The 23,573-nt window shown below is 30.4% G+C and overlaps 1 protein-coding gene across 1 annotated transcript in view; it reads right to left on the bottom strand.

The window, feature by feature from the left end:
- Positions 1–3,683: 3,683 nt before the first annotated feature.
- Positions 3,684–23,573, bottom strand: part of LOC129988606 (patched domain-containing protein 3-like) — a 103,070-nt gene continuing 83,180 nt past the window's right edge. The window contains exon 3 of the mRNA XM_056096866.1: positions 3,684–6,089. Within this exon, the coding sequence (XP_055952841.1) occupies positions 4,042–6,089 (2,048 nt within the window). The 3' untranslated portion in view covers positions 3,684–4,041. The remainder of the gene's footprint in view (positions 6,090–23,573) is intronic.

Below are 23,573 nucleotides of genomic sequence, written 5' to 3'. Positions count from 1 at the left end.
CTTCAATGCTAGTGAGTTCCAGAGGCGAGACCCGAATACTCTATAAATCTACCACGTAATGTTCGTAATTGAAGTTAAATTTGATATAATGGGATAAAAGTCCTGCCAATGCAGTGATGTAGCAATGCCTTGTTGCCTCACCAACAAGGCTATTTGGACACAAATTTTAATATTCGTTTCAAAATAGCCCTCTTGTTGGTTCAAAGCGTGATGGCAGTATAACTTATTTAATTAGATACATAAGTATAAATAATTTTATTCACATTTAACTTGATATATTTCATACTATTTTCCTAAAATAAATTAAAACCAAAATTTTTTAATTAAATGGATTTCAGAAGTAAAACTTTCCCACGAAGGAAAAAGATTTGTTCCAGAAATACCTGTATACTGATACGTTTTTCTTTTTAAATAGATTTTAAAAAGGTATAAAAGAGTGCTTGTAGTTATTAAATATTGAGGAAATGGCATAAATGGCCCAAAGTCAGAGTGAACTTTACCAAACAGGAACACTACAGAACGTCATTATCTCTCTCAAGCACGTGGACAACAGTCGTTGAATTTTTTTTCTCCATAGCCTGAAGCTGCGGAAAGTTTGATGAACCTATCTTTTTCTGACCTATTCTGCCATTTCCTCCCAGCTGGAGAAAGGGAAAAGAGACTGCGTGGCTTTATTGAGAATATAGTTCATAAACATGTTGAAAATTGAAAACACTTAAAAAGAATCCATACTGAAACTTTTTCGATTGAATTCTTGATGGAGATAGCCATTCATTTGAGTGCAGTTGATATCATTTGCAAATAAAGAAGTTATAACAAAAGATTATATAATGAAGCCGATGAAGATGAGATCGTACTAGAAAATATTAGTGAAATCAAAGATGCAACAGATAGATGCCTAATAACAATGATCTTTCTCTTCAAGTGATGTCGTAACAATGGATTTGGCAAGAAAATCTAATTGTAATCAAAAGATTTTCTGAAAACCTTGGATTCAATCCTCTTCAAAATTATAAATAATGCTGCACGATATTATTTCAGGCTCTATTTGTTTATTTTTTTTAAAAAAAAACTTCTTTAACACGATTCATCGTTGTATGACAACAATGAATCATGCACACGTAACACATAAACCAAATGTGATATCATCATAACGACCGCGGGTGAAAATACAGAAGTAAAAATTATTTTGAAAAAAATCTATTAAAATGAGGGAAAAATAGTCCTGAAATAAAACTGACATCACTGAAAGGCTTGTTTTTTAATTTTAAAAATAGAATTAATCCTTTCTAGGGCCATGAGAAGTATGTTTACCACCAAATGAATCAATCTTTGAATGAAATTATGCAGGTTGCATAAGTTTTTCACTAAAACAAAATCTTAGATGCTTCAGTTTCTTATCTCACACAAAATGATTCGTCTTGATTTGTTATTATTAATGTGGAATTAATTACAATTAATCAAATTAAATTGATCTAATTTGCTTAATAAAAATAATTCGTTTAGCTTATCTTAATCTTAAAAATATTTTAATGTACCATGACTAGAAAAAACGGCCTTTTAATGGGTTAAAATTGTTTCTATGTATAATAGACTCCCAATTATCGAGGAAAAATGTTAAAATTGATTTTAATCAAGAATCTAATTAAAAACATTTCTTGATGCACATTTATTGTCCAAGAAGAAACTATATGTCAAATTTGATAACTGCAATGTACTAATAATAAATAATGCTCTTCAAAACATTTTGAAATATCATTCAAACGCTTTGCGATTCACATATCGCTCGATGAAATTTACAGATATACCAGCCTACAAAAATTAAAGCATTAAAAAGCAAGGCATAATAATATATTAATATAGTATTTAAAAAGTAAGATGATATAATTAACACTTTACATTCGTTGACATAATTAAGTACATAATTATTCGCTAAAAGTGAAGATATTTTTTAATCTTTCTATTACTTCAAGAAGTTAATATAATTGTATATGTTGATTTTTTTTCTAAAAACTTTTTCTACAGTTCCTCGAATTTTTTAAAAAATTATTAAAGTAAAAAAAAACATTAAAAGGACGTATCATCTAGAATAATGCGCAGAGGAGACAATTTGTAAAGGAACAATTTACATAAATCTTTTTTATAGATACGCTAATTCGATTTTATGAGAGATCTTAATCTAATTCAGTATTTATAGGAAATCGGAACAAAGGAAACGAAAATAGCTTCCTTAAAATGAATGAAATATTTGCTTTCTTTCAAATCTAAATGAATTTTCTTGGAAAACAAATAGGCGTCCAATATTTATCGGTTTCCGAATGATTAGTATAAGAAAAACAATCTATCTTCCGTCCGATGAACGTTTGTACCGATGTTCCACACTGATTATCTATCGTTACTGATATAAAAAAATGTATCAGACATATTGAATGCTGATCCTCTAAAGAATTGATTGTAATAGTTATATTGAGAATGAAAGATTTATTCATCTGTGAAAAATTACATTCTACATTACATTAAAAGCAGAATCATAGCAGTTAGCTCAAAGTTACTGAATGGAATTCCATACTATGTTGGCCAATTATTTTTCATAAATCACCCAAAACTATATAGTTTCATGAAAGGGAATGTATATATGATAATCGTTCATTCACTGAGGTAGTTCGACTTGTCTTTGGTATCATATATTCATGAATGGTATCAATGGTATTTTGGTGGTAACGATATTTTCTTAAAAGAAATGCTCTTAGTTATTTATTAATTAAATCTATATAATTTTCCCAGCGAAATTACTCAATATCAGATACTTGCAAAAAGGTATATTTGGCACCGATATAGAATGAAAAGTATATGAAGAGATTTGTTCTTTTATATTACATATTATGGTATGTAAAATATTACTGTGTGCATTAAGTTATACTATGTTAATTAAAACAGTCCAAAATGCATCGATATATCGTACAAAAAATTTGATAAAATTTTATAGAGCCAACTTTTAAAAAATGTTCTACGAAAATGAAATGCACCATACTAACATTTTATAAAAAAGCAGAATCGTGATAAAAAATATAAATCAGACAATTAAGTAAATATTAAATACAAGTCATTAAAAACATTTATTAATTCAAAAATTACAAACAATGTATCTAAAATAATACAAGTATCTCGTGAGCAGCCAGCACCAAATTGGTTCGAATGACATTTCGCTGTTGCACACATAAATAAGATCGACGTCATTCGGAAAGAACTCATCGAACAATGAAATGAAATGTGTGTGCGTGCGGATTATATATAATTGCACTATTTACACATGAGTTCTTCCCTTTTAATCGACATGCCCCCCTACATTAAATATTTTTACATTAATCCATTCCGCTTCGCAGTGAAATGAGTATAAAACAAAAGATGAAAACGCCTTAATAAAATTACTATTATTATGCACAATTTCTATATGGCATTGCTTAAATTTACATTCGGTTGCTTGAAGGCTAAGATATTAAGAGTTCTCTTTGAGCAGGCTTGAAAAAATCTATTTGTAAAATGCGCTATACTGAGTAATCCATTCTCATTTTAATTAATAGTAAAGTATTGCCTTTTCTCCTATTTCAAGATACTATTGAAGCATACCTGACACACCACCAGAAAAGTTAATTAGCACCCATGAATAAAATACATATATATACTTTTGGAGACGTCGTTTCAACAATTTTTTTTCCAGAGATCCAATATCTCTGATGTTCCCAACACTTCAACACAAACTTCGAAGAAAACTTGAGCAGTCCTCAATGAATAGTTCGAGGTAGACTAATTAGTATTGCAAGAAACAATGTGTCTAAGCTTTCACCATGTAGACATTTAAACGGAAGTGTTTGTGCCTACACGGATCGTTGGCAGCGGTAAAATTGGTGAACCAGTTCGCTGAGATTGCTGGCTGTTTTGGCCTTTTTTGATCCCCACTGGCTCTGGAAATCAGAACATTTTGGATTCAGTGTTCCTTTATTTGTGGCTGGTCAATGTGTTCCTATTCATCGGCTCCGATTGTCATAACCTCACAGTAAATACTCGATCTTGATCATTTTCTCTTCTTGGTGTTCTCTCTCGAGGCCGCCTTTGTCTATCTCTTGGGCTTGGAGGTCTATTAGCCCATTCTCCAACTCTTGTTGGAGCTCCACTACTAACAGGCCGTCTATTGGGGTTTAGAAAATAACCATTATTTCCCCTCGCAGCCCCTGAAGGACCTACGGATACAGGGTGATCATGAGCTCGGCATGGAACTGCCGTCCTTAAAGTTAGATCATCAATGTAACTGCTCATTCGATCTCGTGGTTGAGAACATGACGAACTCCTGGATCTGCTTGGCTGTCTGGTTTGAGACCTTGGTTGGCGAACAACTGGTGATCGTGCATCGTCATCTGGAGTGTATGCAGGATTATCGTGTTCTTCAGATCTGTACATGTACTCACTAGGATAGGCAAGAACTCCTGTGAGATTACGAGTAGAAGGCAGAGATGATCTATCTTTTTCTTCATGAGGACATTTCCAACTACCGTCACTACTTTCTCCACTAGTACCAAGACCAAGATCCTTGTCTCCATTTTCTGCCCACAGATCTCCATTCTTTGAGCCCTTGCTGCTGTTTTCGTCTATGTCAGTAACCTTAATTGGTGGAGCCAAGAATCGAATCTCAGGTGGGAAGTTTCCATTCGGATGGGTGAGACGAGGAATTTGTCCAGACCCATAAGACATGATTTCTGGTACTTGCAGAACAGCCAAAGGTGGTTTCTCTGGAGTTTGCATCGAGGGGCAGATGCAACTAGATTTGAAACGGCGGCAAGTTTTGCATAATCTCGAGTTGAAACAGGAATCGGATAAAGAAAGCAATACTGGCAATAGCAGTATTCCATGCAATGCACCAAAAAGAATTACCAGAAAAACTGTCTTGAAGAAAGTGAGGAATATATAAGATGGAGCGAATATCAATGCAATAACACCTAAAATGGTAGAAACACTGCCTTGAAAGATTGGAACTCCCAGAGAATGCAAAGCAGCTTTAATCCCATCTTCAGGAGTTTTCTTATCCGCCGAGAAGTAAGCGTAAGAAATATGGGCAGAATAGTCCACGGAAAACCCAATACACATGATCAAGTTTATCATAGAGATAGAATCTAAATTCACGCCCCACAATGTCATATATCCAATTACTCCTACTTCAATTGAGATGATAGAGAAAGCCACGAAGACTGCGCATTGTAAGCTAGGAATGAAGACTAAGGAAATGACAATCATCACAGCTACAGCTACGCAAATGGACTGCATAGATGTATCCCGCACAAGTATAAATTGATCGAAATAGATGAAATATTGCTGGAAAACTGTAACAGGGAAAGGTTGGTTATCAGCTATTTTTCGAAGTTCCAGGACCATGTCTTTCTCTTTGTTTGCATCTGTTATGTTATGGGCTTGAATGACATACCGAGTTCCGGTTATGGCAGTTTTATCTTCATTAAAACGCACATCCTGCCTGAAAACGTGTAGCAATGGATAATTAAAGAAAACATCCAAAATTTGCAGAAAATCTCTGGGATTTGTCTTATTATAAGACTGGAGTAGAAAAGAACTCCGGCTATCGGATGTGAATTTGTTGAAGGCTCTTAACCAAGATTCCGTCAAAGAACTGTCTGAAACATAAGGACTGGCCTCGAATTGCTTTAACATATTCTCAATCTGTTCCTGAACCTTGGGATCTGAATAGTCAAGCGTCGCGTTAACTACTACTTGTATTCTGTATGCATATTTTCGAAAATACATGTCTTCTCTTTCGTAGAACGTGACCGAATAAGAATCACTTCGAGATAATTTATGACGTTCTAAGCCTTCTCGCACTTGCAGGCAACCCCAAATGCCAACTGCCAGGTAAGCCATGAAGCAGATAATCACCATGGTCTTGACCCATATTTTACTGAGAAAAACGCCCATGTAATCTCGGAAGAAAACCATGAGAGTGTGTTCCTGGTTATCCAAAGGATTGTCCGGATCTGCTTCATTTTTTCCACCAGTGCAGAAAATGCGGTAACAGAAACTTTTGTTCACTGAAACAAGAAAAAAAGTCATCAGAATATGCACAAATATTAAAAAAAATACAAAATTTTTAATATATAATCTTTTATCATTTTTGATTTAGTGAAGAAATGAATACAGTATGAAATCAGAGAAAGTAATTGAGTTTGAATTGGTAGAAACCATAATTCTGAATTTCGATTAATTGAGTTTGAATTAACGTCCCGTTTTGAAGCAATACTAGGATTACTTAGAACGGAACTCGTAATTCTGAATTGCGTTCGTATGAGAATGATGACATCCGAGATGGAATCCCCTCTCTTCCGTACTACATCTTAGCCCTGATGGATTTAATATGCACCAGACCCGCTGAAACGGCGATTCGTCGATAGAGTCGTTTCTCGAATCTGTCTGAAGCCGAAATCTTACGACCAGGCTACCGAGGCCTTCGATGAATTACAATACTATCATTAAAGTGTAGACTCGTGATTACTGCACAACGGATCAGATGCAATGAAATAAAATAACTTGAAGATTAAAGAACGCAGACTCCAAATTTTAAAATCTCTTTCTTGAAACATTTATATTGATGATTTATACCATACTTTAAAGAGAAAATGTTATAGTAAAAAATATTTCTGCAGTTTTTAACAGGAATTTTATAAACTATAGGATTAAGGCTTTAATATATTCTCAATTTGTTTTTTAGGAAACGTCGAGAATCAAAAAGGATCATCCCCCCATTTTCTGCTTACTTTTGTTAAATAAGTGTGTATTAAAAGTGCTAGCTGTTTTATACTTGGAAAAAATGCTTGAGAATGCATTCGACATTTAACAAAGTTGTTGTTCTCAGTTTGGTAAAAATTGTTTGGATCAAAGTGATTCTCAGCGTCTCAATTGTATTAAATTTATTATTTCTAATGACATCCAAATTCAAGTACGAGGAATTTAATCATACATAAGCATGACTCGTAGAATAAATTTATTGCACGCATTCATCAAAACATTTTATAACAGTTGTTACTTCTGTATTTAAAATACACAATTTCAGTTTATTAAGCTAAATTAAAAAAAAAAATTCTACTTGTTTTACAACTAGGAAATAATTGAGTGAGAAGTATGGGTCCATTTGATATTCATGTTAATGTATAATTATTAACCTGTTCCCATTTTATCTTAATTATTACTAAAGCCTCAATATAATTTTTTCATACTAAGTAAATCCAATTTTCGTAGTCTAAAATACACATATTTCAGAGAATCGATACAGTCTAATTTTCATATAGCAGATAATAAATTTGCAGAACTTTGGATGTCCAAATGTTGTAAATTTTAAGCACCACGATGGTAGTTATAGGGTGAAATGAAGAAAACTAGTTCTAGGAAATTATCAATGGAGGTTTTCGTAAAGAATACTAAACTAACACCCATTACAGCAACACTTTGAAGCCAAGTGATTCCCGATGGAATTCATAATTGTTTGAAAGATGCCTATTCATGTTCCTTTGTTTTCATTTCCTTGGTATTAACATGCAATTTAGAATAAATGTGGGGTATTTTGGAATAGATATTAAGTCACAATCAGAGTTGGTAATTTCTTCTTTAAACACTCCATTAGCCGAGGATGTTAGACCTTCGTCGAGTTTCATGTACAATTGGGTGATATACTTGGCTTTCAGGGTAGTTGATTCTCACAAACTTTGAACTCTCCGGTCTCGTAGCTGAGATAGCAAGACTGTATTAAAAATTCACAATAACCTAAAGTCTTTTATTACTGATTATTTAAGATTAAGCTAATGTGAATAAGAGATAGTTTAGATATCAAAGAAAAAATAAAGAATCTAAATGTTCCCCCTTTTCACGTTCTCGTAAATTTACATGATTTGCTGCATTGCAAATTTAGTTTCATTTTAGGAAGAGAATTATGTTATTTTGTAAAAACATCTCTTCGTGTAAACCTTTCAATCCAAATTTCATTCAAATTTACAATTTTGGTATAAATACTGCATGTTAAATTTAACTCGCCTAGGCTCTAATTTCCATTTCTGGATAAAGGTATTTCAGGAACATGATTAGATCTTTCCGTGGACAGATTTTATACTAAATCGGTTAAGTTTACAGTTACACTTTGATTACCGGTATACAGTTTTGTTCTTAAGGCGACATATCACCCTACATCATTATATCACATAATCAAATAATCATATAGGCATAAAGAAAGACCAGCAAGATGCTTTGACCATAGCTTTGCAACTACGATCCTTAACGCCTTTACCGCCATGTCAGTCACGGTGACTGACACACTTTTATTTCGTACCTAGTCAACCGCCAGTACCTCAAATAAACTTCGTACTTTATGTTCAGGTTACATCAGTTACTGTTGACTGACATATAATCTTCGTTCGAGCTGCATTATTTATATTTGATTGACGATATACATTTAAAATTTATATTTTCTTAGTAAATTTTAATCTCTTGATCAAAAATAAATCCACCTAAATGCATGCGACTTTATCACAACTTATTATGGATATCTGATCGTGAGCATATCAAATAAATCGGATTTCGCTGGCTAGACGAAAATAATCACTGGCTAGACGCCAAAACAAGTTTGGCGCTTATTGCGCTAATATTGTGCAATTAAATGGGAATATGTATATTTCCGTATATATTTATGTTTGTAAATACATACAAATACATTGAAAAATGTTTTTAGAATTCAGAGATTAAAAGTATGGATATTCCCCAAAACCATGAGATTAAAATATTTTTTTTATGATGACAGAATTGGTTTTCTTTGTATATTTAACACTAGCCGCCTTTGGCGACCAGCCGGTTCGCCAATCTTAATGCTCGTTAAAATTTTAATCATTAAATATTTTATGTAATTCCTACTTTAATAGCTTCTTCATCAAATATTTTAAAGCTTCAAATTTTGATAGCCCTTGTAATTCACTCATAATAATATAAAGTCCTTCAACCATAACATAATATGTATCTCTCTAATTTTCTGTTAGTTCCGGTAGAATTTATGCTTAAAATTAAAATGGAAATGACTAAACTGCAATTAATATAATATTTTTTACTGAAACAAAGCATTTTTTTAATAATATGATTACTGATAATAGAGTCACTGAGCGTTTAAACTTTATGGGCACTAAAGAATATCTTTCTTAATTTATGTAATATCTCAAGAATTTGTCAACAAAATTTTCTCAGATTCATCATGAACAGATCGATTCATTAACAATGTTTCATTTTAAATGCATCAAACTTTAAGAAAATAAAATGAATCGTTTAAAATAATCGGTCGAAAACAGTTTTAAAAAACTACTTAAAAAACGATGTACTTAAAACTATAAGCATATACAAAAAAATATATAACTAACATAAATACAATTTAATTACAAAAGCATGCAACTAACCTAAAAATAATTTAAATCATCCGTTGATAACGGTTGTCATGGCAACAATCAGAATGCGCATGCGTGAATTTTCTTCGCCAGCTCCGGTAACGCAAATGCGTGAATTTTTCTACGCCAGTTGGGGTAAACGCTATGCAGATTATACATTTTTAATTTCCTTTATTCTGTGGTTTTTTAATTCAAAAGTACTTCAGAATGAATCTGAAACATGGATTCATTAACAATGTTTAATTTTAAATGCATAAAGCATTAAGAAAATAAACAGAATCGTTTGAAATAATCCGCCGAAAAATGTTAACCCTAGCCTCATTACTTTTGGGAGAAAAAAAAAATTGAAGCCTTACTCATATGGCGGTGGGGAAAATGGAAGATTTTTTTTGGCGGAAAAGTTGGCGGTGGGGAAAATAGGAATTTTTTTTGGCGGGAAAGTTAGTTTTTAATTAATAATTAAAATTCTAATTAAAATTTCAAAAAAAGGGACCCCAGTTGCACATTCCCGACCTCTAAGGTATACATGTACCAAATTTGGTAGCTGTATGTCAAATGACCTGGTCTGTAGAGCGCCAACACACACACACACACACACACACACACATTGAGCTTTATTATAAGTATAGATATAGATGAAAGTGATTAACGGTCTGAAAACGTCAGATAAAGTTTGTATGCATCTCAAAATATCAGAAAATATCAAAACAAATAACAATAAGAAAAACGAATAAAGAACGATAGGTAGGTAATCGTTAATATAATCATACTGCTATCATATACTATAATTCAGTCAAGTAAAAAAAATTTAATCTTCAACGTTAATAACTAATAGTAATGCCGATAAATTGTAACAATTATCAAAAATATAATCAGAAAAGATTTAAGCAATTATTCAATTAATATTCCTACTTAGATTTGCAAATGAACCCAGATAAAATAAATTTGAATGCAAAAAAGTTTATTTTTATTATATTTTTCTCCTTAATATTTTTTTCACCATTTATTTTCTCTTGCCTTGAAATGTATACCATTGAGACTTAGAAATATTATTTCTATTCTCTGTAGAGTTCTGAATGGAGATACGTTATTTTAAACAATTTCGAATTTGATAGATATGAGAATCGTTATTCGAGAATTCTTTATTAATTTTATTTATATCCAATGATAACCTTCGAAACGCGTTTCAATAAAATAAACTAAGAAAATAGGTGCATTGCATATTAAAAATTTATATGTGAATATAATCAGTATATTTAAAAATAAGTCCCAAATTTATCATAAAAATTTTGCAAAAAACCTAAATTTAAAAATCCATATCGAACGCTTTCATATGAAATGAATGTCTTACAAAAAAAAAATTATCTGTATCCTTTGATGGTTATTTTTATTAAATAATTATACATTAATTGAAGTTTTCACTGAGCAAAAATTCTTTAAAACATGCTGAAAATATTTATCAATTTATGTTGAAAATATATTAGTCAGCCTCCGAAATATAGTGGACATCTTTCAGTATAATTAGAAAGACGGAGAGAGAGTTTGAATTCCATGCATCTAAATGAATATTGCAACTTTAAATTTAGTAACGATTTTGCATCAAACAACTTAGTCTTCGTTAAGTTCAGCTATTAAACGTAAAGCGTTTTCGTTCAACTGACTCACTTAAAAAAAAATGCCAAAGAAAAATTTGCGCGATATTACTCCTTATGATATTTAAAAAGTTATTCTACAAAATCTTTAAATTCCTGCTATTTTGTATGCAAAATGATTACATACTTTATACGAAGATACTTAATATACAATCAGTGGGTCACAAAAAGCATTTTTTGCAGAGAAATTTTGCGCATAGTTAACTTTTCCCCTGAGAATTGTTGCTAATAATATTGGAATAGCTTTAATACCAATCTTTCTACAAGGACTAATCTTTCGTACAAATCTTGCAGAATGACACTTTAAAAAGTCACTTTTTAAGTTCTTGAAATTATTTACTTTCTTTCGTTTTTCTTATGACAATTGACCGTTTTCTTATTTGATGTTGCTCCATTATTCTTGAGAAAGATAAAATAATGAATTAAATAGTGCATTATTTTTATTCATTTCTTTTATTTTTTTCAGGAGCACAAAAACTTATTTGTACCCTGGACTATTTAAGATTTAGTATCGATTCCCATAGATTGGTAACTCCTACACTTTTTTTAAAAAGTGGTTTAATTCATAGTTTCATATGTCGAAAATTTGTCTATCTATTGATGATTCGTTCAAGTAAATTTATAATTGTGCCTATAATTGCTTACAAGTTTTTGTTATGCAAGTCGTTATTTGCTGGTTCTTTCTTCCATTTTTTTCATATTTAATTTGTATTGATGAGCTTGCTTTCAAAAGCAATATGATCATAAAGGGGTTGAATTATTTTTTATAAGAAGGGGTTGGTTCATTTTTATTATTAGCATTACTATGTGTCAAAATAAGATGGACGTAAAATTTCATAACACACACACACACACACACACACACACACACACACACACACACACACACACACACACACACACACACACACACACACACACACACACACACACACACACACACTTTCATTTTTATTATTAGTAAAGATAATGTATACAGATTCATAATATTCTCATTTCAGTTGGAGGTTACAGTTTTTTTTTTATTACTGGATTTATTATTTGTTTCAATTAGATTTTAGTAATTTTAATTGGAGTGGTATTGAACGTAATAGAGAGAGAAGGTCGCACTGTATGGGAATAAAAACTTTTAATGTTACTAAGCATTTACATCTAAAATGTATTTTTTAAATATTTTTTTAGCATTCTGCCAGTGCGCATAAGATTTTCTACACCAGCTTTTCTTTATTAATCTGTGATAATCTTATCCCCGATATTTATAGGACAACAACCGCCTAGATCGTATGTACATCTTCTAGTGTAAGCAGAATAAAAAAGTCAATCGTAAAGGATACTATTTAAAGGATAAAAAATGCAGCTTTATTCTGACGTGAAAGCCATTTTTTTAAAAATCAAAGTTCGTAATTTTGAATGATTATTTTTACCAGACGAAGAGGTCGGTAACTAAGTCGACATTTCTACTTCCAAACTTTCAACCACTTTGACAAGAAAGTTTAATCGCAAAGGATTTAAAGTGCAACCAGCATCTCAATAGACACGACATTTTTGTGGAAGAATCGAATCCATATAATTCAAGAAAATGAGATTTTACTACCAAACCACTGTATCTCTATACTGAAATTAACAGAAGTTATTAAAACTGATCACTTCAATTTTTACTCGTTTTTTTATTAACTTCAATTTTTTTCCTTAACTCCTCTTGTTTTGTGTTTGAAGCGACGAAAATTATAATTAAATTTTCTCATTCACCCCCTGAAGTTTTGCATCATTTTATTGCTGAATGTTATGGAAGAAAATACAATACGTAAATATTTTTATGCTCTACAAGTCAATCCATTATCTTTAAAATTTTGATTCCGCACGATAGGCGTTACTGGGAATTAATGAGAAAAAAAAAATAGGTGACAAGTTCGCTTAATGTTTACAATGATGAATTACGAAGAAAAAGAAACTATAAACCAAAAAAGGAGCTAAATAGCAAAAGGAAAATAATTTTTTCACAAGTTTTTTCACAATTAACACAAGTTTTTAAAACCTAATATTTTTTTCTCTTCTCTTCATAATTTCAATATAAAATAATAATCATGAATTTATTAACGAGGAAAAATTTAGTGTCTATTTAGTTTATAGATTTACATTCTCTCGGGGGGAAAAGGAATAATTTTATTTGCAAGATATAATTTTACATGCTTTTGAAAAGGAAGAAATTTTGTTTTGAAATGACTTAAGAGAGAGACGCATTTTTCTATTTCTCCGCAAAACCTTTATTCTTTTGAAAAAACAGTTAAAATTAGTCATGCTTGTATTTAAATGTCTTTATGCTATTCAATATTTCAATAATTACTACTACAAAAAGTTGAGTCTTATTCCTTTTCGTTTATCTCGCTTAGAGTTATAGTGTATTGTTACATCTTATGAGTATATTAAATAAATTATATAAAAACATACACAATTTAAAGCAATATATATGGAAAAGAGTTGTATCCTTAACTGGCATATCTTTGTTTAAAATTATTTCACACTAACCATCTTTGACTACCATCTTATTGACTGTGATTAAAGGTTGCTAAAATTTTCAGTTAAATCTTCTATACGGAACATGTTTGAATAAAATATTTTTTAAATTTAAGATTTTGATTTTAAAAAAAGCAACTGTTTGAAGGCCTCGCACAATTATTTTCATTGTACTGCTTGCTCTTATTCAGTTTATCTTATTCACCCTAAATTTTAAACTTAAATTTAAAATGAGAAGTTACTAAATCTCACTAAACCAATATTCTTGCCAAAACTGTTGCAATAACTGAATTCTTGCTGAAGGTATACAAGAATTATTCAGCATTGAAGATTCATACGTACTATAGAATATATTTTGTAATATATGTAATATCTCAAAATTAATCAATAAAATTCTCAGAATCAATAAAAAAAAGAGAAAAAAAAAAGAAAGTACATTACAACAAGATAGTAAGTTTCAAACTTAAGGAAATATACTTTTTCTTTAATCCTATTAAATTACAGAAAAGATTATTAGTGTTTAATTATTTCTTACTTTAAGAGTTAAAAATTTTCTGTAGGTACAAAATAATTATCATAAAATAGCAATAAAAATAATTATCATAATCTAAAACAATCACCTTCCTGAGTATATATATACGTACTGAATTTGGCAGTATTAAGACAAGCTATCCGTTTTGTAAAACTCGCACTTGAAAGTTATTTTTTTTAATTATGTAGACATCCGTTTCATTGAATTAATTCTTAGAAGATATTCTTTAAATAACGAAAATAACAAGAAAATACATTAATTAACCAGGAAAATTGCGTCAGCTGCAACTGCAGACAATACTCACAGTGGAAAATAATCAAATCATGTTTCCGAAAAACAAATTCCAGAAGAATTATACTGCAACAAACTAAGATTAAAGTTTGAACAGCTGATAAAAAAATTAAATATTGAAGGGTAATCATGCATTTTAAATTTCAGTACCCATAAAGTTCGACAGGGCAATATATAACTTCTCTCTATACTAAAGCTTTGGACGCAAAATCGAATTTTCGTCACAAACCCAAACACTATAAGGAATCGAACAACCATGTATTAACTTCTTACAAATCGAAAAACATGCAGGCACTTGTATCTAAAAGGATTACGTAAGAAAACAAAATAGTTAGCATATATTTCAAACACTGAACTGTATGTCCTCTTGTAAAACTTCCTGTTTCTCATACTGCGAGCTCACCCATCTCAGGATAATTTGGTTCCCCCTTTTTAATACACAGTTTTAACTCATATTAGATGAACAAGAATTCTAAACTTACATGGCAACTTTTATATCCTGCTCTGATATTTCAATATTCCCAAACGGGAACTATACAGAATACACCACATTTATTATTAAAAAAATGGAATAAAAATAATATTTTGAAAAGAAATTATTTGATGAACTGAATTTAAAAAATACCCGAAAAGCATATGTCAGATTTTTCTTAAATAAATATTGATTGAATCGAAATATTACTGAAAACAGTAACGGGGTTTTAATAAAATTAAAAAAAATGAATTAACAAGTTGCGATAAAAATATCAATTTGCATACTGTTAATTTTGAATATTGAAAGAAATGCTTTTGAATTACATGCGAAAAGCATTAGTTTGTTTGTAGTAAATCATGTTTTCACTTAATTTATATAAATAATGCACATATTTTAAGTGATCTATTAATACACAAATATTTAATGTTGAAGATTTGTTTGGTTTCCAATGATTGTCATTTGTAAAAACAGACCTTGCAACAAGAAACAAGTATCAAATTCATATCAAAATATCCTAACAAACCTAAATTTGCCGAAATTGCTTAATGCCAAACGATGAATACTCATTTGCTTATTTTGCAAATATATTGTTATTCTGTTTGATTATAGCGAACCGAATAACATGTTTTTCAATACATTAACATACAATCAGAAGTAAAAAAACTATTGGAATTTGCTTCTAAGCAGCTTTATAGAAAGCAACACAGCAAAAAATACAGCAAGTGAAAGATTTTCCCGCCAATAGTTTAAGGACACTGTTGAATGAAGTAGAGAATTCAAATGGATTTCTGCGCATCTGGATTATTTGTCTTGAGACGTGTAGACTTGGAAAGGGTAGAGTTTCCACAGCACGTTTTCCTAATGGTCGATCATTAATTCAACTTATGATATTGAAATGTTAAAAAATATTTGTAAACATTGTTCACATATAAAATTACTGTGAAATGTTTGGAAATCTCGACTATTATACTTGGTTCGAAGATTCCGTGTCTTTCTTTTTCAGACAATGTCTTTATAATTTCACATTAACATTTTATGAAATAACTGCACCATTTTGCCATGAAATTTTTCTTTCACAAGTTCAATTTAAGGGTAAAATAAAGAATGATTATTTGATAATAAAACTTCAAAACTTAGAAAGAACTGGAAAAGGAATTGCATTTAATAAAGAAAACATTTTTTGGTTAAAATATCCATGACTGCTTATGTTTACTTAGGGCTCCTAAATTGTTTTAAAATTTATCTCTTTCATGTCCCCAAAGATGCCAACAATGCTAAAAAATGCCAAGTCGCCAAACTCAAAAATCAAGATGGCTGATAATAACTGTTTTATATTATTGCTTACAAGATCAGCCCTCTTAATCGACGATTTGGCACTGTTGGCGTCCGTTATGAAGTGAAAGGACATCTTAACACTTTCAACGCTACCGATGAGATATCTCGTATTTCAGATATTTCCAATTGCAGATTTCTGTGGACTGAAATTTCAATTCAAAATTCAATTTAATTAAATAATCAAATTTCAATTTAATATCAAAAAAGGTCAACATCCGGAAGAATTTATATTTGTCTTTTCATGGAGTTTTTATCTAATTCATCCTTAGTGATGAATGCGTTAAGTTAGATTTCAGATTAAATTAGATTCAGATTTCATATTCTAGATAAGTATGACGTTATATCAAGAGAATAATCACGCACTTTTTATACATTTTTTTTATCATTGCAGTGAACTAAATCTTTTAACCTTATCGGTTAACAAGTATTAACCATTAAATTTTATAACTTTTTTTAACCATTATACAGATGCTAAATAGTTACTTTCCAAATATATTTAGTCCTATGTTGAATGAATTAACAAAATACTAAACACATTGAAATGCTGAACTGACGACATAAACAATGATGTAGACACAGGAAATTCTAGAACTTTCAGGAGATTATCTTAACAGATGCAGTAATTTCCATCTTATTTCAACGATTTTGATTCTGTTGAATAATATCCATCTGTTGGAAAATTGAAGATAAGGTATTTAATTTTGTTTTTTTTTTCAATTAGCAATCAGTAATAAACATCTAAGAAGACTGATGAGGATATAACTCGTAATTTTAAATTGTGGTGAATAATTAGAATGACAACTCGCTCAATTCAATTCCAATCCCAAGCTATTGAGTCTTGATTTTAAAATAACAGTAAAATTTGATTCATACGGTTTTGGGATAAAGAAAACAAAAGAAAGCACTTGGTGCCAATTTTTGTTGGATTAGTATTTTATTTTCTTTAACATCCACATAGGACCTTCTTATACAGTTTGATATAAGGCCCATAGTAAGCCAGTAGGGAAGTCAAATGCAAAATCGTATTGTGTTCAGGCATCACTCAAATCAAAAATGGCGATTCATTGCTTGAAACAGCAAAACGTACATTTATTAACACCGCCTTTTACCTTGAAAAATATAATTGCTCTTGCGAACTTTCAAGATCATATACAAACAAGAGTCAAGAAATACCATCAACCGAACAAGAAATACATAATTGCCAATAATTAATTTTCAAAAATTCTAGCGAAAATGCAACGAAGGTAGTTTTAGACACAATACCAGTTATTTACACAACTAAAAATATTGGATCAGGACTTGTTTCATTTCTATGCAATGAGGAAACTATTGGATATTTGAAAACAAAACGGTTTCCTGGACATTTAACAATAAGAATTTGACCCCGAGTGAGATATGATTATGATGTTAAAACACTACTGGTGATGAAAATCACACAGAATGAACATGCAGAGCAAAATATAGCTAGTTAAACACCCTCACATGAACTCGATTTTATCAGAATTGTAAAGCTGATCAACTACCCTAAACTGGGATAACTGTGCCAACCTTAGAAGGAAAAAAAAGTTTCTGAGTGAAGTAGTAAAAAATATTAAAAATTTCATCGCACAGAGAAAATACTTATCGACAGCCCTTTGCTCCTTTTAACGCTTGCCATTCGTTAAAAAATTCTAATAAACACTTGCGCTTAGTTTGTTGAACAAATATTTCTCGGCAATCAGCATCAGTGATACAAAAAATTATTCAGCAGTAAATAAAATTAAAAAAACTACTCGTTATGTTTAAATCATCAGAGCACAACTTCATTTCAGAATTACTTTTAGATTTAATTTTTATGTTACATTTCAGTTTAATAATATAAATACGTGAGGTTGTATCAAAAATATACGTACAAATAAGACAACTTCACCCATCTAAAATTATCTTTTTCTCAAATTCTTGTATACTTTTTGCAAATGGAATGTTTCCTACATTTACTTTAAGCATTTTTGATACATAGATTAGGCCAAGTTAAAAAGTCAAAGGTATCAAAATTTTGACACTATTTTGTTTCATTTGTTATCTCTACTGTATTTAATAAGGAAATGACCAGAAGCAGTATTTCTTCTAAAAATCCGTGAGAATAAAATTTAATATTCCGCAGTCGAGAAAAACAAGATGCCAGATTTTATTTAGCAGCGTTGAGGAAGGCGAGATCTAACGAGTCGTTACTTGAGCTATTTAGGTTGTGCCTTTTGATGCTCTTCGACTGTGGCTCATCGTGAAAGATTTCTTGGGTTCTTAGGGGATGCAGATTTCACAATTTTGAAAATGGTGGAAAAAGACCAATCTTCTCTATAGCAAATCATATTGGAGATAGAGATTTCGTAAGCGGAAGGACAATTAGAGGGATGGCCAAAACAGCAGAGATAAATAGTGTCATGAAGAAAAATATACAAAAATAATTTTATCAAACGAACATATAACGTTGAGGAGCAATATTATTAAAGTGACTATTTTTACGAAACTTAAGTTTGGAAGATTTATTGCGGTATTCTTGCGTGGGGGGGGGGTGAGGGAAAGAGCGTCAAACATTTCGCTGATAAATTCACTCAGTTGTATCGAGGTTTTAGTTGAGATGTATCTTTATACGAATGACTAATGAAAACTTTTTGCTTCCCAAAATAAATGATGAGACTTTATTGAATGTACAAAATACTGCGTTAGTAGTTGGCCTTACTTTTAAGAAAAGAACATGGTAATTTTTTAACTATAAATTTTATGAATTTCAAGCATTCTATTATCTATAATTGCAATACTTTGGAATTTTTTTTTTAGATTCAATATTAATGTATAAAGAATTTTCGTAATTTATAGACCATTTTTCGTAAATTTTTCGGGATTTTCCGATTGATTTTAACAGTTCAAAAAGTTGCCTTTTTTTCTCAGTTTTTATCAAAGCTATTTTTTCATTATTTTAATATATCAGTGTTTACGTAAACTGTCATGTCCTTTTAGAATGTAAAATTAGAGATCGAGGCGAATGGTTTATGATGGGTTTCAAATATATTAGTACAAAGCATTTAAAGAAAAGAAAAAAATGTTGCGAAGTTGTCTTAGTTAGGTAGAGTTAAAAAAAAGTAATGCTTCCATTTTTCTGAGAAAAAAATATTTTGCCGAGACTTCTGGTGGTTCAGAAGACGAACTCAAATTTCTAAATTGGCACTCTACAAACCAGACTATTTAGTCTAGGGATATCAAATTTGGCACACATCTGTTATGGAGGATGGGAATGAGCATCTAAGGACGATTTTTAAAAAAAATCAATTTAAAGTTAAGCAAAATTTTGGCCACTTTCTATTACAACAGCCGAAAATAACAGCACACATTATTTTTGCATCATCTCTTAAATTTCAAAATTTTTTCTATGATTTCAATTTTTTTACTTCGTGATTTTTTCAATTGTAGGTCAATTTTTGAAAGATATTTTAATTGCATATTTCTATAATATATTTCAGCATTGAAGTGAAACTTGCAATGTTTTCAGTATTGCTTCTAATAATTCATTTTGGCCTTTTCTCCTGTTATTGTTGAATATATGTTGAATATGAAAATTCAGCTTATTTTTATATGTTTGGTCGGCTTCAGTATAGCTTATGCTTTAAAAAAAATTAAATTTTTGTTGTATTTTCAATTAGGTTTAATTTCGTAATGAAATCAATGCAATGATTATGGCGAGGAAACTGCCACAGTACTTCCCTATAATGTATATTGAATCTTTTTATTTTTCTTAAAAACAGAACTTGGAGGAGGGAAGACGACCGTTTAGGACATATCTAGAAGTTACGGGCTTTCACATGAAAAGAAATTTGGCAAAATTGGGCCAGTTTTGAGTCTGGATGATTGATTGTTTCGTTATTACTTTGAATTGATAATTATAGCATTCATATTATTTTAGACAGATCAATTATATATCACTCAAGAGCTTTCAAGATATCTGTATGAAACACTGCATTTCAGATATATCAATCTGATACTTTACAATCCAATTAATTCAGCAAAATCCAACACGTAGTTTTAATCCCAATCAATTGAATTGTTTGAGCGTCTTACAAAGTAGAACAACATTTCTAAAGCTGTAAAATAAAAAATAAAAAATTCTGTTACACCTAAATAAATTTTAGGAGCCTTCAAGGAAAATGAAAATCTGGAAGTTGCCATCGAATTCATAAATTGTTTTAAAAGACAAATTTTAGCATTATCAAGAGGAAGTTCAAAAATTTGAAAAGAACGAGATCACAAATCTAATTCGAAATGTGTTTTATTCTTTTTCAGCTTGACCTGTTATTAAGCAGTATTAAAAATCTCGCATAACAATACATCCATGATGCATATTTAGTAGGATATTTTTAACTTAATTCACTCTGCATGATATGAATATTATCCAGAACTTTCTCTACAGTTTATTTTTAGACTCATAAAATTAAAATGAAGCTAAACTATACAAGCAGGAAATCCGAGATAATTCTGGTTTCCTTTTCTTTTCCCCTCCTAAAGAATTACGGAAATTGCCAGACAATTCGAAACTTCCCACGAGTAGCCATACCGGAGGATTCATCATTTTCTGAACTGGATTTTAAGGAAGTGTTTAAGAGAGGAGAATAAAGAGGAAGGGGGTGAGAGTGCGATTAGCAGGTGGGGAGTCACGCCTACGGCAGAACGGACAACTGTGTCCCGATTGGAAAAACGGTTCTACTTTCTCTGGTCGACCTCATGACCCAGAAAGGAACCTTATTTCTTCAAAGTGGAACAATTCTTAAGGCGGCAAGAAAACACTTTTCCTTCCTGAAGATTCTGCTGGAACTTTTTAACAATATTCTCTTTATTATTTTATTAGTGTATTTAAGATTCTTTTCCAGACTCGGATTATGTAAGTGACATATCTGCCATTGATACTGACGACAAGCATTTAGGGTTCAATATAAAATTTTTTCCAAAGTTGTCGCCTTCGTTGATGACAAAAGGAACAGGAAATGTCAGATGGACGCATAATGGGCGTAGGAAGAAGAGAAAGTTATTGCTTGTTGTTGTCGCCATTTTCTAAATGCCCGAGGCCATTGTTTAAATGTTGTAAGAAGTTTCCTAGACTAAACGAGATTGGAAAACCTTTTTTCTTAAGATGTTTAATAGACGTTTTGCAAAAGCTGAATGAGCGAACGTGTGTGAATGTTTGAGCGCTTCATTGAACATAGGTTTATAAAACTTACCATTCAAGGTTGTAGCAATGATTTCTGTATTGTCTTTTGTACAGAAAAATATGTATTAAAGCACTCGGGATCTCCAAGAATTTTCTTTATCACTCTAAGATGGTTTGTTGTTTGATTTATTATATGTATCAATAATTCAGGCATTCCTCTCTCTCACATCTAAAATCTAATAATACATAACATAACGGCATCCTGAACCCCGGGTGCTTATAAAACTGAATTATCTAACCAGTTGGATGAACAGCTTAATAATACATAGGGACAATATATCCTTCATAATAATATTTTGTCCTTGATGAAAAATTCAAAAATAAATTCTATGAGTTACTCATGAATTCGGTTTGCTTTTTGGAAAAATAAATCTCAGAATCAAAGGCATTGGTTCAAATAGACTATTTAAAATAAACTTTAATTTGAAGTTTCTTAAAAGTTAGATTTAATTTATCCCACAAAAACAGCATACCACGCAAAACTGCAGAATATAAATTTTTTAATGTAGCACCATCCAAACCACATTAACTTTACAGGGAACTTTTATCTCATTTGATTTCAAAGGAAAAACACAGTATCTCAGAATGGTCAACTCTTCAACAAGCAAGAGATAAATCTATGCTATGTGTATGCTAAAATAAATGCAAAGGATTACCAAATATCATGATTAAAAATATGCATTAACGAAAATCTTACAATATGACAATTAAAAGATACATAATTATTTTTTAATTTTCAAAATATTCCAAACGACTGAATTTTTAATTTTTTCTATTATTTTTTCCTTATAACCCAATATAAATTTATTTGGAATAAAGTTGTGCGTAATTTTGTAATTTTAATTAAATGCTAATTTTTATGAAATATTTGTATGCATAATTACTGAGTTTTTATAAGAATTTTATGTTTTTCGGCACTAAAATTGACTTAACTATCTAAAAAAAACTCAAAGTAAAATAAAAGCATACTCTGTTTCCTTTTAATATTTAACCGACATCTTTATTATTAATTCTATTTAACTTCTTAAAAATTAAGAATTTGGAACATTAAAAAGATATTTAAATCTAATTACAATATACCTTGAGGAATGTAATTAAAATGTGCTTTTTTCTTTGAGCCTTTGAAATATTTATTTTGTTGAATATGTTTATATTCATTTTAGTTGAATATAAACATATTTTGGTGAGGAACGATAGAAATAAAATTTCCTGTCCATTTTTGTTTACTTCAAAGTCCACAGTTCCCTTAACAGCATTTTTCTAGAGCTTATTGCATTATTTAGTATTTTCACAACAGAAATAAGAAATGAAGAATTTTTTTTCCATTTATGAGTTGTTAATTGAAGATTGCCCACGGAACTTCAGATGTAATTAGTACTTAGCAGTAGTAAGCCAAGCATAACGGTATCCACGCACAATAACAAATTAGAAATCCACGTGCTTACCAAATAAATTTCATAAAAATTAATTCAAGCAAAAATTTTTTGTATAGCCACTATCAGTGAAATTCAAGCTCTACGAATTAATCATTCTTCTTTCCAACAGATGGCGTAGCAATCGTTTTAAACTCGGATCATTTCCAGACTCGCAGCCTAACTTTTTTCTGTATTAACAAATTCGTAACATGTAGCAACACTATTGGATTTAAATCATATCAAAAATTCAAATTTCTTTTGCTGAATTATAATTATTTGATATATAAAATGATAAATGGAAATAATTCGAATCATTAATAAATCAATATTCAATTGTTTGAAAAAAAAAAAGAAATTTGAGGATGAATAAATTTGGCAAAACTTCTACTGATTTTATGCTTCAGTGCCTCAAACGGAACAATGAATATAATATAATTTACACGTATTTGGTGTTAATTTAAACATATTTTGAAATGCAGAAGTTCAAAATGTATTTTAAGTTTATTGAATAGCTTTTATCGTTTTAATGCTTGAAACAGAAGAATTTTCTTGCTTCAATGATAAAAAAATATTCAAAAGTTTTATCAAAATTCAATTATAATTTACAGAACATGATAAAAAATTTAATTCCTAAGTAGATAAATAAAATTGGT

Source organism: Argiope bruennichi, chromosome 10 (genome assembly GCF_947563725.1).
Source record: "Argiope bruennichi chromosome 10, qqArgBrue1.1, whole genome shotgun sequence".
Taxonomy (NCBI): domain Eukaryota; kingdom Metazoa; phylum Arthropoda; class Arachnida; order Araneae; family Araneidae; genus Argiope; species Argiope bruennichi.
Note: the sequence above shows the minus strand (reverse complement) of the source record. Positions and strands in the feature narration are given on the sequence as shown.